Source organism: Canis lupus, chromosome 7 (genome assembly GCF_011100685.1).
Source record: "Canis lupus familiaris isolate Mischka breed German Shepherd chromosome 7, alternate assembly UU_Cfam_GSD_1.0, whole genome shotgun sequence".
NCBI lineage: Eukaryota > Metazoa > Chordata > Mammalia > Carnivora > Canidae > Canis > Canis lupus.
In genome coordinates, this window is record NC_049228.1 from 54,074,453 (window position 1) to 54,093,885 (window position 19,433).

Sequence of the window (19,433 nt, forward strand, 5' to 3'; positions counted from 1 at the left end):
CTTCCAAATTGGCTGTATCAATTTGCACGCCCATGTAGAGATTTTTAATCACCCTTTCTTTAACATACAGCTCTACCCCAGAAAAGGTGCAGGCTGGGGAAGCCCCACCCCTCCCCTGGCCAAAACCCCGAGGGCACGCCCCCTCGTGCGCCCCTTGCGCCAGCTTTGGCCCCGCCCTTCCGCTCAGAGGCCCGACGCTTGGCCTTGCCTCTTCCGATGGGCGGGGCGTGGAGGGGCCCTGACGTCACTACCGGCCGGACGCCATCTTGCTGGTCTGCGGCCGGTCTTGGATGTGGCGGCAGCGGTGGTGAAGGCGTGGGGAAGGGTGGGGTGAGGGGGCGAGGCCGCAGCGCGGGCGGCGAAACTCTCCTCCCCTCAGCCCCACGGCGTGGGACGGCGTGAACGCGGTGTCGGAGGGATGTCAGCCTTCTCTGAGGCGGCGCTGGAGAAGAAGCTGTCGGAGTTGAGCAACTCGCAGCAGAGCGTGCAGACCTTGTCCCTGTGGCTCATCCACCACCGCAAGCACTCGCGGCCCATCGTTACGGTGTGGGAGCGGGAGCTGCGTAAAGGTGAGTGGCCCCGCCACCCGGCCTGTTCCCGGGTGTCGCCGGGACCCTCCTCCTCGCCAGCCCCATTCTCCCAGCGACCCCAGCTCCCCGCTGCCCGGCACCGCCCTGCCCGGCGCCCCGGGCTCCCTGGCGGCGGGGGTCTGCGGGCTGGGAGGAGCGGCGTGCACCGCGCTTCCCACCGAACCTGCGCTTAGTAGGTATTGTTGCGTAAGGATTAGAGGATTAAACAATAATAACGACAGCAAAACAAAACAAAACAAAACAAAAAACCCCTTCTGACTAAACACAGACGCAATAGCCAGGGGCTCAGGACTCTGTCCCTGATTGGGGCCAGAAATTCAGTCAGGTATTTTTTTTCATTCTCTTGATTATAATGGAGGATGGAGGTGGAAAAGGGAAGTGGAGAGACAAAACGATGGGTGGTGTGGGGATGGGAGTTAATTCCATCATTTCTATAACACATCAACTCAATCTCGTAAAATTCGCAGGGGAATCTGAGTTTTGCAATTGGGGAATCTAAAACTGCATCTCTGCATGATGCAGTGGGAGAACCCTGAATTTGTAGATTTTAGAGGACTAGGATTCGGGGAATTCATGAATGCCTGGGTTGCAATTTCCTCACCTCGAAATGAAAACGTTAGATTGAGTGATCGAAAGCCCTTTTTGCTGTATGATTATGTATCTCTAGGGCAGCGTGCTTGTTTGCCAAAACATTAGTTCTCCTTGAAATGAAGTAAACTACTTTGAGCAGTAGTCTGTTCTCACTAAAATACTCAGAATCCTTTCAGTTCTGCAGAGCAACTTTTATCTGTAAGAACTGATTCTATGTCAGCGTGACTGAAAATAAAAATTTTTCATTTGTTTATGGAGTCTTGATTTGCACCTTAATTCATTGGGTCGAGAGAACGGGAACTCATTGTTTCAGACATCCTGATGTAGCCATATGATGGTTATTTACTAATTAGGGGTTTTAGCCACCGTATTTAATCAAAATAGATGCTTGTTTACTGACCCGTATGAAATCTGTATGAGGTATGGATATGAGGGCTAAAATATGGCATTGGCTATACGGAAGGAGAAAACTTGTCCTTAGGTATTTGCTTGTTTTTTTTTTTTTTTTTTTTTCTTCTTGTGGTTTTAATGTCTTAGGAGAAGATGACTTAGAACCCTGTTTTTCAGTTCATATATAAGTGTGTGTGTGTGTGTGTGTGTGTGTGTTGGCACTCAGGGAAGAGTTCATCTTCTGTGAGTGGCCAGAAACGTTTGAGAAAGGAATAGGTATATGAAGGTCTAGAAAATAGTTGTGAACTCTGAAAAGGTAGTAATTGTCTTTGCTTCTCCTATACTGTCCTGATTTCAAAATAAGCAAAAGGCTTGGAGGGAAGAGTTTTAGAAACACACATAGTCAATAAAGGATTGATACCCAGACTATCTTATAAACTACCAGAAATTAATAGATAAATAGCAGTATTGTTAAAGGCATTGCACATGAGAGAAAACCTGAAAGGCCAATAAACGATACATAATAATAGTAAAAAATAAACCAATGAGGTACCACTTTATACCCTTCAGTGTGCAAAAGTAAAAAAAGTATGACAGTATCAAGAATTGGTAAGGATGAGGAGAAACAGGAACTCTTATACTGCTGGTTTGAGTGTAAAAACGAGATCAACTTAGTGACCTCTTAGGAAGTTGAAGGTACAATAATCTTTGACCTAGTAGTCCTCCTCCTAGGAGTGTATCCTAGAAACTAGTATCTGTGCTCAAGAAATTTTGGATATTGCAACTTCTTAGTAACAAAATTAGGACCTGTTGGAGTATGGATAAATGTATTGTAATATTCACAGAACAGAATCCTGACCAGTAGTTGTCATGAAACAACATGACTGAATTAAAAAACAACAAACAAGCAAAATGTTGAGCTAAGAAAGCAGGTACAGACAATATGCCATTTGGTAAAGTTTGAAAACATGTAAAAACAAACAGTACTCTGTTTTGTTCACAGATACCTGTGTGGTTACAATTAAACATGCATAGTAATGATTAACATATTGCAAGATAATGGTTACCAAAAAAGGGAGAGAGGAAGTGAAAATGGATCTGTGTTACCTTGTATTTCATATATATATATATTTTAAGATATGATGCATGTGGGAAAATGATAAGATGTGCTATTAACTGGGTTTGAGGATATTTCCATACATTTAAATGCTTCATTATTAGAAAAAAAAAGTCATATAAATAGATGCTTTAAGAGGAGAGTGGTGTTGAGTGATCATGGGGGTGGTGGCGGCGGTGGCGGTGGTGGTAGTGGTGGTGGTGATCATGCTGCTGCTGCTGCAGTTTTGTTTGGTCTTGGATTATCTGCCAAAAGTTTTCTTGGCATGACTGTACCTTTGTAGGACAGAGCCTCTGTGTCCCCCTCACCCCCACTGTGGAATTTTGCTCTTCAACTTTCGGATCCTTCATCGCTTGTAGCATAAAGATAAAGAATAATTTCCTGAATATCAGGCTTTGTTTGAGCCATCTTACTGTGATATTGTGAATTCTCACATTATCTCTACAAAATGTGTTTATAAAAGGAATGATCAAACTTGAAATAAGTCAAAGAATAAACTCAGTTGAACATTTTATATTAAACTTGACTTTCTTGAAATACTTAAAGGAGACAAAAGTGTAACACTAGTAGGAAAAATTACTGTTCAATATATGAGAATGAGTAGGTAAAATGATAATGTCACAGATGGTAATCATTCACTTTTGAAGATTTCCTTTCTTGTTCTATCTTCCTTATTTTTGCCTCCTTTAAAGAAGGAGAATTTCTGGAGAGGAGAGAAAAAAGAAATTTCTGTTTAGAGGGATATACCCCAAGGCCTTTATGAGGACTAATGTAGCTATAATATCCCTGAGAAATCCAATAGAGTGTAACCAAAAAACAAGAAGATTTTGTTGTTTTGTAACAGCTTTATTGAGATATAATTGACATATCACACAATTCACTCATTTAAAGTATGTAGTTCAGAGGTTTTAGTATATCATACAGATGTGAGTCTGCCACCACAATTTTAGAATGTTTCATCACCCAAAAAAGAAAACTGCCTTTTAGCCATCACCCCCGCCCCCCACAATCCCTTCCACCTTCCCCAGCCCCTAGGCAACTGTTAATTTACTTTGTCTCCATAGGTTTGCCTCTTCTTAGCATTTCAGTAAATGGAAGCATACAGTATGACATTTTTCATGATTGACTTCCTTTGGTTAGCATTAATGTTTTGCCAGCTCATCCATGTTGTAGCATTTATCAGTATTTCATTCTCTCTCTCTCTTTTTTTTTTTTTTAAAGATTTATTATTTACCTTGGAGGGCATGGATGGGAAGGGGAGAGGGAGAGGGAGAGAGTCTTAAGCAGACTCTAAGCTCTGAGTGGAGTCTGATGTGGGCTCAGTCTCATGACCTCGAGATCATGACCTGAGCCAGAGTCAGATGCTTAACCAACTGCACTACCCAGGTGCCCCAGTATTTCATCCTTTTTATGTCCAAATAATAATACATTATATGAATTTATTCATCAGTTGACAGATATTTGGGTTGTTTCCATGTTTTGCTATTATGAATAATATTGCTCTGAATATTTGTGTACAAGTTTTTGTGTGGATAGTTTTCATATTTTTTGGGAGTATACCTAGGGGTAGAATTGCTAGGTCATGTAGGATATCTATGTTTAACCTTTTTTTTTTTCAGGCATTTTAATTAAAAAAAATTATTTTATTTATTTATTTATTTATTTATTTATTTATTTATTTATTTATTTATTTATGATAGTCACAGAGAGAGGAGGAGAGAGAGAGAGAGAGAGGCAGAGACACAGGCAGAGGGAGAAGCAGGCTCCATGCACCGGGAGCCCGATGTGGGACTTGATCCCGGGTCTCCAGGATTGTGCCCTGGGCCAAAGGCAGGCGCTAAACTGCTGCGCCACCCAGGGATCCCCTATGTTTAACCTTTTGAAGAACTGCTAGACTTTTCCACAGTGACTGCATCATACATTCCTACCAGCAGTGTAAGAGGATCTAATTTTTCTACATCTCTGCCAACAGTTATATTATCTTTTTTTTTTTTTTTTAAAGATTTTATTTATTTATTCATGATAGTCACAGAGAGAGAGAGAGGCAGAGACACAGGCAGAGGGAGAAGCAGGCTCCATGCACCGGGAGCCGGATGTGGGATTCGATCCCAGGTCTCCAGGATCTCGCCCTGGGCCAAAGGCAGGCACCAAACCGCTGCGCCACCCAGGGATCCCTTATCTGTCTTTTGATTATAGCTATTCTGTTGGGTGGTAAATTGGTGTATGGTTGTGGTTTTCATTTGCATTTCTCTTTTGGCTAAGGATGTTGAGGGTATTTTCATGTGCCTATTGGCCATTTGTATGTTGTCTTTGGAGAAATGTTTGTTCAGATCCTTGCTTTTTTTTTTTTTTTTTTAAAGTATGCTCCATACCCATCCTGGAGCCCAGTGCAGAGCTTAAACTCAGCACCCTCAGATCAAGACCTGAGATCAAGAGTTGGACATTTAACCTACTGAGCCACTCAGGTGCCCTGATCCTCGCTCATTTTCAAATTGGGTTTTTGTTTTTTGATTAAGTTATAAGTGTTCTTTATGCATTCTGGATACAAGTCCCATGTCAGATCCATGACTTGCAGATTCTTTCTCTCATTCAATGGTGATTTCTTCCTCTCTTACCAGCTAGCTGTCTTTTGAACGCAATTATTTTAAATGCTGACTCCGTTTGGGGCTGAATTGTAAAACTGTTAACATATATCACTAAATAAATTACATATTACATTCATTGCTATGGAAATAATGACCATGAACATAACAATTTACAAAACAACACTGACATTTGGCCTTTTTTTCTACACATGAACACAACAGCAACAATCTGTGAGAATTGTGGAAAACAAGATAGATAGAAAGTTCCTTGCAGTCGAGAGTTGCTGCCTTCAGTAGTCTAGTTGGTTGAATCCTTTACACTGGCTTCTGGTATGTTTTTCATATTTGAGTCCTAACAAAAATCATAATTGCCTCAACCCTTTAGAATATATTAATTCATCTTGTATTGATTATCTTTTATGTGCCAGGCATTGGCTATTCCAGTTCTTACATATCAAATGTATTTCAATAAAAAATAAACATATAAAAAGAAGAGTTTGTCCCTGTCCTCATAGAATTTAGTCTCATGGGGAGAGCTAGCAATAAGCAAGAAGATTATAAATATAAAGTTTATTTATTTAGTTATTTTTAAAGATTTTATTTATTCATTCATGAGAGACACAGAGAGAGGCAGAGACATAGACAGAGGGAGAAGCAGGCTCCCTGCAAGAAGCCCAATGCAGGACTCGATACTGGGACCCTAGGATCACACCCTGAGCCAAAGGCAGACGCTCAACTGCTGAGCCACACAGGCACCCCTAAATATAAAGTTTAAATTAAGTTCATTAAAGTAGGAAAACCTTAAGTGGTTAAATGGGTGAAGGGAATTAGCTCTGTAAGGTGACTTTTACTAAAAGACCTCTAGGGAGCGGCATTCAGGTCCTGAGAATATGTGAAGACACTAAGGGGAGAAGAAGTAAGATGCAAAGAGCCAAACCTGGGAGTATTCAGCTGGTGAATGCTTGTTACTACTTTACCAAAAGTGACACCTAAAATATTATTTAGAAGTTAAATTTTTTTTTCTGTGTGTAATCATTTGCTAAAATCAGTACTTTGTGTTAAGTAAGCTGTATTAGACATCTTTCAGGGAACTAATTATCACTTTATATCATATGGAGTGCAGATTATGTCTTGGTTACAAAGTAGATAGTGGGCACCTTTAGGTGATGGTTTTCCTTTTTTCAGTTTTTAGCCTGTATAACCCCAGCATATTGCCGTTGATAAAGGTCTTTAAATATGTTGAATTAACATTTATATTTGTGAGTATGATTAGGTTTGTAAGAAGTGTTAAAATAAGTACAGAATATTCTTAGCAGCTCTAATTTATTTGGTTTTAAAACAATAAAAAAGGTAAAGAACATTTTTGTTTGCTCTGAAAATGGAGCAATATAAACATATAAAACAAGTTCTATTTTGATAGTTCAGTGTCTTTTATGTTGTTTGATACTGTTATTTGCTTCTTATTTTAGAGTTAGAATTGAACAAGTAAGTTAGACAATATATATATTTGTTTCTTAAGTTCTGCTACTTAAAAGGATTTGATGTTCCAAACTGCATGTCTTATGAACTCCCCCCCCCCCCCCCCCCAATGTGGTCATCACCCAGCTTCACTAGTTATACTGTTAATAACTAAAAAAAAGTTAATTTCTTAAAATATCACCAAATATCCAGCTAGTCTTTGTTTTCTTCATTGTCTCACTTTTTTTTTTAAAGCCATTTGTTTGAATCAAGGTACAAGTAAAGTTCATTCATTGTATTTGATCATTGTTTTCCTTAAGATCCATTACATGTATGGATTCCTCTCTTTCATTTTACATTTATTCTTTGAAAAAAACAAATTTGTTGTTTCATAGAAATTCTCTCAGTCTAGATCGGGGGCTCTTGGACTGTATGATTGAAGTACCCCTTTACTGTCTTAAAAATTATTGGGGTGCCTGAGTGGCTCATTTGGTTGAGCATCTGACACTTGGTTTTGGCTCAGATCATGATCTCGTGGTCATGGAATTGAATCCCACATCGGGCTCTGCACTCAGCTCAGAATCAGCTTCAGATTTTCTCCCTCTCCTTCCTGCTCATCCTCTTTCTAAAAATAAATAAAATCTTTAAAAAAATTATTAAGGACTCAAATCTTTCATTTATGTGGGTTTTAGTATCTAGTTGCAATTATATTAGAAACTAAAACATTTAAAAATATTTACTTAATATTTTAAAACTGCAGTGCTAAATTGACTTCATGTTCATATACAGTAACATACTTAATGAAAGATAACTATTTCCTAAAAATATTAGGGAAAGGAATGATTTACAGTTTTGCAGATCTTTATGTCTGTCTTAATTGAAGCCAGCTGGATTCTCTGTTTGCCTTTGCATTTAATCTTGCTGTATTGTATATCACATGACTTCTGGAATACACCACTCTACATGTGTGAGAAAACTAGAATGAAAAAGGCATACTGTTAAAAAATAAAAGGCAAATAATGTCTTGATATTACTGTGAAAATTGTTTTGACTTCATGACTCTGTGAAAATGTCTTGAGGACCTGTAGGGATCCATAGACCATATACTGAGAACTAGACCATTTCCGGTAAATTGGTAGTTCGATCAAGAGGCTAGGATACATTGCATTGCCTAAAGCAGGCATTACTTTGCCTTAAGCGGACATGTTCCCTCCAAATATTAATTCCTTTTCTACTCAGTGTGAACTTTAACTGAATTTATGAGATTTTCCTTTGTCTTGTAATTTTTTTAGGTTCTCTTTCCTACAACAAGCTTTTTTTTTTAAAAAAAAAATTGTTCATTTGATATTTTTGCTGCTGTAAAATTTTAAGCCAGTTACCCTTAAATTTCTAATAAAAATGAAGGTGTACTTTAAACAAACATAGTATGATAATCCATAATTTTACAGTTGTGTTTTGGATAAAATGAATTTTTCATTTGAAATATACCAGTAAGTTAACCCTATTGGTTTCCTTTATTCCTCAAATATCTGTTAAGAGAGCTCCTACTTGGCAGGATGAGCACTGGGTGTTAGGCTAAATGTTGGCAAATTGAACTCCAATTAAAAAAAAAGAGAGCTCCTGCCCTGTTGCTAGACCAAGGGATGATTTCAGCAGATAAGACATATATAGCTGTCTTTATGGAATTTACATATCAGTCAGGGAAATGGACTCTATTAAATTAGTACCTGCACAGTGATACAAAGGAGAAACCTAACTGGGAAACTAGTCTAGGCAATCAGGGAAAGCGTCTTTGATATGAGACTTAAAATATGAGAATTTACTAGGGGTTTACAAAATATATAGACAATTTTTACTGTTGCTTTAATCATTTAAATGTGGTTTTATGTAGAACATACGTTACTTGGCATTGTAAATATAACATTTCAGTTCATGATTCCTTTTTGGAACTAGGTAGAACAATAAAGTAAGTGTTTTAGATAAATTTTAAATGTTCTGTGTCTACAAAGAACTTTAAGTAATTTAAGATATTTTAAATCTTTTTGTTCGTAAAATGCATTAAGAGGCTTATAAGGATGAATTAGTCACCTTGATTTTTTGGCCATTTTTGGTTCTGTAGCATAACTCTTGGCTGCTGATCAGGTACCTATTAGTCTTATTCTTCTTTTTATAGCTTTTCCTTAGTCCTTTCCCTAATAACTGAGAAATTAAGTGTGAATTTTACTGTGATTATGTTAATTGCTTTACTTGCCAGGTGTTTTGAAAACATACACAGCTATATTTTAGTAATAATGTGCCCATAATTTAAAAATCAAAAAGGAAAAAAGTTTATAAAGAGAGGAGTAAGACAGACTCTTTCCCATTATTCACTTCTTTACCCGTACATTTTCCCCACCTAAAGTCAATTTAACAATTTATGTCTTTCCAGAATTTCTTATGTATATATAGTCATATATATGTTACAATTTCCTCCTCTCGTTAGACAGATGGTAGAGTATTATATAGAACAACATAAAAAAAAAAGAACAACATAGATTTCTCCGTGCATTGCTATTTTCCCTTTTAATTTATCTTTCGGATTGTTACATGTTTTTATCTATGGTGTTGCCTCATTTAAAAAAAAATTGCAGTGTTGGGATCACCTGGGTAGCTCTTTTGGTTAAGCTGTGAACTCTTGATTTCAGCTTAGGTCCTGTCAGGGTCCTGGGACTGAGTCCTGCATGGTTTTGTACTCAGCAGGAGGTCTGTTTAAGGATTCTCTCTCTCTGCCTCTCAAATAAATAAGTGGTTCTCAAACTTGTTCAGATACCAGTTCTTGATACTTTATAAATGTTGGTAAAGACCATACTGATATGCATACTTCACTTTAAAATAACTGTGCCAAATGTATCTTCATTAATTCTAGTACTGGCTAATAGAAGGAAGTATCAAAGGATTAAGCCACATTATGCAAAAAGACTTAAAACTGAAAAAAAAAATTTTTTTATATTTTGAGAAAATGGCTTGCATTGGTTGATTTTTGTGATGGCTCACTTTTTGGTCCAGCTCAAAGAATGTCATTCTGCTTCTTCAAGAGCATGGCTTAAAATCCTTATCTATTCAACAAATTGTCTTTTTTTTTTTTTTTTTGATTTGCACAAGTTATAATGTGTACTGTATTCTGTTTCATAGGGTTTTTAAATTTTAAATTTTTTATTTATTTAAAAATTTAATTTATTTATTCATGAGAGACACACAGAGAGAGGCAGAGACGCAGGCAGAGAGAGAAGCAGGCTCCATGCAGGAAGCCTGATGTGAGACTCAATCCTGAGACTCCAGGATCATACCCTGGGCTGAAGGCAGGTACTTAACCCCTGAGCCACCTAGGCATCCCTCATTAGGTTCTTTTTTAAACAAACTAAATTTGTTTGGGTAGTCAAGAACCATGTTTGCTGATGAAAAATTCGGTTTTCTTTTTTCTTTTTTTTTTTTTAATTTTTATTTATTTATTCATAGAGACACACAGAGAGAGAGAGAGAGAGGCAGAGACACAGGCAGAGGGAGAAGCAGGCTCCATGCAGAGAGCCTGATGTGGGACCCGATCCAGGGTCTCCAGGATCACGCCCGGGGCTGCAGGCGGCACTAAACCGCTGCGCCACCAGGGCTGCCCAAAATTCGGTTTTCTTATAAGAGTATCATGAATTATCTTGAACAGTACTTGTGATGGTTAATTTTATGTGTCAGCCTGACTGAGCCATGAGGTGGATAGATATGTGGTCAGATAGGATTTCTTAAAGTAATTTCTGGAGATTTAATATTTGAATCTGTAGACTGAGTAAACCAGATTGCCCTTTAATGTGACTGACCAAAGTCAGTTGAAGGCCTGAATAGAATAAAAAGACTGACGCTTCTGTGAATAAGAAGAAATTCTTCTTGTCCTACTGGCTTCTTTTCCTGCCTTTGGACTCAAACTGGAACATGGACTTTTCCTGGGCCTTGAGCTGGGATTCAGATTAGAATTATACCATCAGCTCTCATGGGTCTCCAGCTTGCTGCCTGCAGATCTTGGGACTTGAGAGCCTTCATAATCTAATGAACCACTTCCTCTTAATATTGTAATCTCTTTATATGTATATACATGCGTATTAAGTAATATAACAACTTTATTTAGATTTATTCCAATTTAGTAAATCACCTCTATTTATTATGGATTTAATCCAAGAAAGCTATTTGAGAATTTTATTTATTTATTTATTTATTTTTTTTTTATTTGAGAATTTTAAAAATGCAATTGATATTGCTATAACTAGCACACAGAAAACTTAATGATTAAAAATAATTTCATTTTATGTATTTATTATTACTTTTTTTTTTAAGATTTTACTTATTTATTCATGAGAGGCACAGAAAGAGAGGCAGAGACACAGGCAGAGGGAGGAGAAGAAGCAGACTCCATGCAGGAAGCCGGATGTGGGATTCGATCCTGGGAATATGGGATCAGGCCCTGAGCCAAAGGCAGATGCTCAACTGCTGAACCACCCAGGCATCCCCCATTTTATGTATTTATAATTTGGTATTATATCTACTTTCTACCATCAGTATGTTGATGACTCGGTGATCTCAGTGATTCTTTTTGCATAGTTCCAGTCTCAGTGTTGTTGAATGGTATTTCTTGAGCACTACAAACTCAGTTTGCACAAAGCATCCCTTTATGTCATCTTTCCCCACTTTTTTTTTTTTAGATTTTATTATTCATGAGAGAGAGAGAGAGAGAGAGAGGCAGACACAGGCAGAGGGAGAAGCAGCAGGCTTCATGCAGGGAGCCTGACGTGGGACTTGATCCCAGGTCTCCAGGGTCACACCCTGGGCTGAAGGCAGCGCCAAACCGCTGAGCCACCCGGGCTGCCCTCTTTCCCCACTTCTATCCCACTGTTGCTCTTTTTAATTTTCTTTTTTAAAGATTTTATTTATTTATTCATGAGAAACAGAGAGAGGCAGAGACATAGGCAGAGGGAGAAGCAGGCTCCATGCATGGAGCCCAATCAGGCCCTGGGCCGAAGGCAGGTGCTAAACTGCTGAGCCACCCAGGGATCCCCCCACTGTTGCTCTTCTTGGCTTTCCTATTCCAGCGAAAGACATTACTGTCCATCAGTAACCTAAGCTTAGAACTTTAAGTTTGTCCTGAGCCCTCCGTATACATACCTCATCTTCAGCTATTTTTTTGCTATTTTAGTAATATCTCTACTGCCCACATCCTCCTCTTTAGTAGCACCTCTGCAGTAGCCTCCCATCTGATTTCCTTGTACTTAGCCTCTTCAGCCAACCAGTTGTCCTACTTACTAATGTTAATATAGAATTACCATATGACCCAGTAATTCTGTTAGATACATATTTCAAAGAATTGAAATATTTAAATATTTAAACATATACTTTACAAGAATGCTTATAGCAGTGCTATTCACAATACCCAAAAGGTGGAAACAACCTGAATGTCCATCAGTGGATGAATAGATATATGTAGTGTGATGGAATATATACAATAGAATATTATTCAGCCATGTAATGAAAAGGAATGGAGTGCTAATTCTGCTACAGTGTGGATGAACCTCAAAAACATGTGAAGTAGAAAGAACCCAGACACAAAAGGTAACATATTTTATGATTACATTTGTATGAACTATCCAGAGTAGATAAATTCACAGAGCTAGAAGGTGGAGCCAGGAGCTGGGGGGAGGGAAGGAATGGAGAGTGGGTGATTGTTTAATGGGTCTGAGGTCATTTTTGTGGGGATTGTGGGGTGGGGTGTGACAAAAATGTTTTGGAACTAAATGCAAGTGATGGTTGCTCAACCTTCTGAATGCACTAACTGCTGCTGAAATATGCACTTTAATGTGGTTAATTTCATATGAATTTCCCTTTTTAAAAAGTGATATAAATACCTGCACATTTATGTGTTTATATGCTTTTATACACACTCTCTCTCTCTCTTTTTTTTTTTTTTAAGACAGAGAACTTGAGCAGGAGAGAGAGGCAGAGGGAGAGGGGAGAGAGAATCTTAAGCACACCCAGTATGGAGCTCCATGTGGGGCTCAGTCTCATGTCTCTGAGATCATGACCTGAGCTGAAATCAAGAGTTGGACGCTTAACTGCCGAGTCACCCAGGCACCCCATATATATACTCTTTTTTTATTTTTATTGTCTCCTAACCTCAGAGCTCTGGTGTCAACTCCTTTCTGCAGCTTTCTCTAATCTCCAGGAAGTTAATTGTCCCATCTATAGTCCCTAATCCTACTTTTTGGGGGATGAGGGTTTTTTTTGGGGGGGAAAATTTCCAGTTAACATGCTAAATTTATAACAATGTAGTTTGATACCAACTTTTTTTCAATAGCATACAAAAACTGTTCTTACACAGTTGTCTCCCCCCTTTATGTTATTATTGTCACAAGTTACATCTTTATAAGTTATATGCCCATCAAAAGAATTACTTATGCATTTGTCTTTTATGCATGGGAAACAAAGAGTTACAAACCAAAGCATAATACTGGTTTTTATATGTGTGTGTGTATTTGCCTATGTGTGTAGTTGCCTTTGTTGATGATCTTAATTTATATGGCTTCTAGTTACTATCTAATGTCCTTTCATTTCAGCCTGCAGGAGTCTGTTTAGCATTTCTTGTAGGACAGGTCTACTAGTGATAAACTCCGTAAGCTTTTGTTTAGCTTGAAATGTTTTAATTTTAGTACTGAAGTATAGTTTTGCCAGATTTCTTTCAACAGTTTTTTTTTTTTTTTTTTTAATTTTATGGCATCTCACTGCCTTTTGGCCTCTATAGTTTCTGATCAGAAGCGGGATGTCGATCTTAATTGAATTTCCTTTATACATTACAGTGTGTCATTTCTTGATGCTTTCAAAATGCTTTGTCTTCTAGGGGTGCCTAGTTGGCTCAGTTGGTTAAGTCTGTCTTTTGCTCAGGTCATGATCCCAGGTCCTGGGATTAAGCCCTACATTGGGCTCCCTGCTCAACAGGGAGTCTGTTTCTCCTCCTCCCTCTGCCCTTCTCTACTCTTCTTTCCCTGCTCATGCACGAGTGCTCTTTCTCTCAAATAAATAAATACAATCATACAAACAAAACCAAAATTCTTTGTCTTCTGAAAGTTTTCTTATGATGTGTCTCAGTGTGGGTCTCTTTGAGTTTATCGCACTCTGAGTTCATTGAGGGATGCCTGGGTGGCTCATCAGTTGAGCATCTGCCTTCGGCTCAGGGTATGATCCTGGAGTCCTGGGATCAAGTCCCATATCAGGCTCCCTGCCTGGAGCCTGCTTCTCCTTCTGCCTATGTCTCTGCCTCTCTCTGTGTGCTCTTGTGAATAAATAAATCAAATATTTAAAAAAAGAGAGAGAGTTCATTGAGATGCTTGGATTTGTAGATTCATGTCTTTACTAGATTGGGGGTCATTTTTGGCCATTGTTTCTTCAGATATTCTTTGTGCACCTTCCTCTCTCTCTCCTGGAATTCCTGTAATATTTATGTTTGTTGTATTGGTAGTGTGCTACAGAACCCTTAGGTTCTGTTCACTTTTTTTCATTCATTTTTTTTTCTGGTCCCAGACTCCATGTCAGTGGTCTTATCTTAAATTTGCGGAATCTCCCAACTCTGACATACTCTGTGGTGTTGTGGTGTCACCTCCCAAGTACTTTATACTGCTATTCTTATAGTACTTATTGTCCAGTATTTTAATGGTTCTGTGTTGAGTTTCTTATTATTGGAGGGCTGAGCCTCTTCCTTTGTTGCCTTAGAATCTAATCTAGCACAAGGTTACATACTCAGTAGATATGTGTTGAATGAGTTATTCAATGAATGTTGAAAAATATGTAGAATCTGAGATTTTTAGAGTTGGAGTATTGCAGAATGTTTTGGTGTTTCTTTTAAAGGCAGTGCCTGATGTAGGAACTTCTGACATTTTAAGGCCAATAATGCATTCCAGTTATGAACATTTCCCTTATTGAGAAAGACTTGGAAAATTTCCAGCATTTTTTTTTATCATATTATTCTGTTCTTCCTGTATTTATCAATTCTTAAGAGTAGTGTTTCTTAAAGTGTGGTTGGTGGATCACCAAGACTCTTGTAGGGAGCATATGAATCTACAAGGTAAAAATTATGTCCATAATACTTCTAAGACATTTCCCCACTTTCAACTGCTGATATATGCTGTGATAGTGTAAAAGCAGATGTGGGTGAAAACTGGTAGTACATAAATATTAAGGCAGAGGGATCACTCTGTACTAAAATTGTTTTTCACATGATGTTCACAGCTAAACTATCACTTTTCTGACTGCTAATCAAAGCAGTTCACACTAATTTTGTTCTGTCTTGACCCTTGAGTGCACATCCGTGTTTGTGTGTGTGTGTGTGTGTGTGTGTGTGTGCAGGTGCACATTTCTTTATTGTGGTAAGCTACACATAATATAAATTTACCATTTTAACCACTTTTTAAATGTGCAGTTCAGTGGCACTATGTACTTTTCACATTGTTTTGCAGCCAACATTGCCATCCATCTCCAGACCTTCTTTCATTTTCCCAAACTGAAACTCCATATCCATTAAAAAATAACTCCCCATTCTCCCCTCTCCCAACCCTAGCAACCACCCTCTACACTCTATGGATTTGACTACTGTAGGTACTTCATAGAAGCGAAATCATATAATTTATTTTTGAATGTGTGTGACTGGCTTATGTAACTTAGCATGCCTGCAATGGATGAAACCATGTTGTAGCATATGCCAAAATTTCTTATCTTTTTAAAGGCTGAATAATACTTCATTTTATATATATACCACATTTTGTTTATGTTGATGACACTAGGGTTGCTTCCATCTTGTGGCAATTGTGTATAATGCTGTTATGAACATGGGTGTACAAATATCTTTTGAATCGCTGCTTCATTTCTTTTTAATATGTATCAAGAAGTAGAATTGCTGAGTCATACATTAGTTCTGTGTTTAATTGTTTGAGGAATCACTATACTGTTTTCTACAGCAGCTGTACTATTTTATATTCCTACTTGTGTAGGAATGTGTACCAGGTTCCAATTTTTTTTAAAGATTTTATTTATTTATTCATGAGAGAGAGAGAGAGAGAGAGAGAGAGAGAGGCAGAGGAGATACAGGCAGAGGGAGAAGCAGGCTCCATGCAAGGAGCCCAGTATGGGACTCAATCCTAGGACCCCAGGATCACGCCCTGAGCTGAATGAAGGCAGATGCTCAACCACTGAGCCACCCAGGCGTCCCCCATGGTTCCAATTTCTGCACATCCTTGCCAAGGCTTATTATTTTTTGTGTTTTGTTTCTATTTTTGAAAACAATTCTAATGAATTCGGAGTAGTATCTGTTTGGGGTTTTAATTTTGTATTTCCAAAATCACTAGTGATAATTCTATAGGTAAAGGTTATTTCTGGGCTATTTTGTTCCTTTGATCTACTTGCCTGTCCTTATGCCTGTACAATACTATTCCAATTAGTGTAGCTTTCTAATAAGTTTTGCAGTCAGGATGTACGAGTCTTCCAACTTTAATTTCTTTTCTGAGGTTCTTTTGGCTATTTGATACACTTGAGAATCTATATGAATTTTAGGATTTTTTTTTTCCTGCAAAAATACCATGGGGAGTTTAATAGGGTTTGGATTTAATCTGTAGGTCACTTCAGGAAGTAAGTACCTTAACAATAGTTAAGTCTTCCAACCTATGGACATGGGATCCATTTGAATTTACGTCGTCTTTCATTTCCTTCAGCGGTGTTTTTAGCTTGCAGTGTATAAGTCTTACACTTGTTGATTCAGTTTATTTCTGTATTTTGTTGTTTTCATATGATTATAAATGGAATTGTCTTTAGTTTCCTTTTTGAGTTATTATAATTTACAGAAGCTTTTGGGACGACTGGGTGGCTTAGTTGGTTAGGCATCTGCCCTCAGCTTGAGTCATGATCCCAGGGTCCTGGAAATGAGTCCTTCATTGGGCTCCTTGCTCAGTGGGGAGCCTGCTTCTACCTCTGCCTGCTGCTCCCCCTGCTTGTGCTTGTGTGCACATATGCTCTCTTTCTCTGACAAATAAATAAATAAAATCTTTTTTAAAAAACCTGACTTTTGAGTGCTGATTTTGTATGCTGCAACTTTGCTAAATAGGTTTGTTTTTTGTGGCATCTTTAAGGTTTTCTACAAGTAAAATCATGTCATTTATGAATAGTTTTTTGGAAGACTTGCATGTGCCACATTAGGCCTGACAACTTCCCAGTACTTTTAAACACTTTTCTAGTGACATCAATAATGATATTTACACATGTGACTTTTGATACTGCCTGATGAAATGAAATGTTTCAAAATTATTATTTTGATACTGCCTAAGAGTTGGAATGTCTCTGTAACTCTGAACCAGTATTTTTCAGAAGACCAATGCATGATGTTACAAAATGATGCATGAATAAAAGATCCATTCGAAGAGCATGATAGATAGGATTTTAACATAAGTTTTTAAAGTTCATTGATATGTTTTAGGATTCCATATTAGAATTTAGAATTTAGAAAATAGAATTTATTTATTTATTTGAGAGAGAGATCACAAGCAGCAGGGAGAGAGAGAAGCAGACTCCCTGCTGGGAGGGAGCTGACTCAGGGCTTGATCCCAGAACCCTGGGATGATGACCTAAGCCGAAGGCAGATGTTCAGCTGACTGAGCCATCCAGCTGCCCCAGAATCTTTTTAAAATTTAAAATTTGTTGAGTTTTGTTGTAGTTTCAAAAAAGAATATCAATAGTTATCTGTAATAGCTATTAAAATACTTGGACTGACTGTATCGGGGTGAAGCCTGCCTTTTTTCATTACTTCTACTGAAACAACATTATCATGGTTTATTTAATAGAGAGCAGATAATGAGAATCCAGCTATATTCTGTTGAGCTGGAGGTTTGCAAAAAATGTATAACAGAGCTCTTTTCACTTTTAAGTTTTGGAAATACATTTTTTAAACATTATGTTAATTTTTTATTACTATTTTAAAATCAACAAATATATATTTTAAAGTTCTTCTGTTTTAATTTTTAATAAGGTAAGCATTGGTAAGTATAAGCTATGTGAAGAAAATCTCTTTGGTCTCAATAATTTGTAGGACTGTGAGGGGCTCCTAAGAGCAGAATGTTTGAAGACTGCTCTTAGATTAATATATATACCATGAATGTTTTACATTAGTTTTGTTGTATTTAATCTTAATCTTGCCTAATTTAACATATTAATTGTTTTAATTTTTAGTTTTTTTTTTTAAGATTTTCTTTATTCATGAGATACAGAGAGAAAGAGAGAGGCAGAGACACAGGCAGAGGGAGAAGCAGACTCCATGCAGGGAGCCTGACGTGGGACTCCATCCCGGGTCTCCAGGATCACACCCTGGGCTGCAAGCAGCGCTAAACCGCTGCGCCACTGGGGCTGCCCAATTTTTAGTTTTTTTAAAAAAAATTTATTTTTATTTTTTTATTTTTTTTAAAGATTTTATTTATTTATTCATAGAGGCACACATTGAGAGAGGCAGAGACACAGGCAGAGGGAGAAGCAGGCTCCGTGCAGGGAGCCCGATGTGGGACTTGATCCCGGGTCTCCAGGATCACACCCCAGGCTGCAGGCGGCACTAAACTGCTGCGCCACTGGGGCTGCCCAAAAAATTTTATTTATTCATGAGAGATGCAGAGATACAGGCAGAGGGAGAAGCAGGTTCCCTCCAGGGAACCTGATGCAGGACTCAGTCCCAAGACTAGGGTCACACAACCTGAGGTGAAGGCAGATGCTCAACCACTGAGCCACCCAGGACCCCCTGTTTTAATTTTTAAAGCATTAGCCTTCAGATCTTTTGGGGTGAAATCAGTGATATTGCTATCACTATCTGTTAAATAAATATGTAAATACTGTATGAAGTTTCTTTCAGTTATCTTCTTTTTTTTTTTTTTTAAGATTTTATTTATTTATTGAGAGACACAGAGAGAGGGAGAGAGAGGCAGAGACAAAGGCAGAGGGAGCAGCAGGCTCCATGCAGGGAGCCCGATGTGGGACTCGATCCCAGAACTCCAGGATCATGTCCCAGGCTGAAGGCAGGCACTAAGCCACTGAGCCACCCGGGCTACCCCTCAGTTATTTTCTTTTTTTTTTTTTTTTAATGTTTTTTTTTTTTTTTTAATTTTTATTTATTTATGATAGTCACAGAGAGAGAGAGGCGCAGAGACACAGGCAGAGGGAGAAGCAGGCTCCATGCACCGGGAGCCCGATGTGGGATTCGATCCCGGGTCTCCAGGATCGCGCCCTGGGCCAAAGGCAGGCGCCAAACCGCTGCGCCACCCAGGGATCCCCTCAGTTATTTTCTTAAGGGAGTTGCTTGTACACTGATTCTTAGGCCCTGAAACTAGAGGTATTAATGTGAAAATTTAAAAAATACTGTTTAGGGATCCCTGGGTGGCTCAGCGGTTTAGCGCCTGCCCTTTGGCCCAGGGCGGGATCCTGGAGTCCCGGTATCGAGTCCCACGTTAGGCTCCTGGCATGGAGCCTGCTTCTTCCTCCTCCTGTGTCTCTGCCTCTCTCTCTCTCTCTCTCTCTCTCATAAATAAATAAATCTTTAAAAAAATAAAAATTAAAAATACTGTTTATTGAGACGCCTGAGTAGCTCAGCGGTTGAGCATCTGCCTTTGGCTTAGG

The 19,433-nt window shown here is 38.4% G+C and overlaps 1 protein-coding gene across 5 annotated transcripts in view; it reads left to right on the forward strand.

Annotated features, from left to right (window-relative positions):
- The first annotated feature begins 230 nt into the window (after positions 1-230).
- RPRD1A (regulation of nuclear pre-mRNA domain containing 1A) overlaps positions 231-19,433 on the forward strand; it is an 82,171-nt gene continuing 62,968 nt past the window's right edge. For 2 of the 5 annotated variants that reach the window (XM_038543496.1, XM_038543494.1), the window contains exon 1: positions 232-569. In XM_038543496.1, coding sequence (XP_038399424.1) covers positions 419-569 — 151 coding nt within the window. In that variant the 5' untranslated portion in view covers positions 232-418. Of the gene's footprint in view, positions 570-19,433 lie in introns of all 5 variants that reach the window. The other 3 variants (XM_038543492.1, XM_038543493.1, XR_005362508.1) reach the window with 2 other exon arrangements.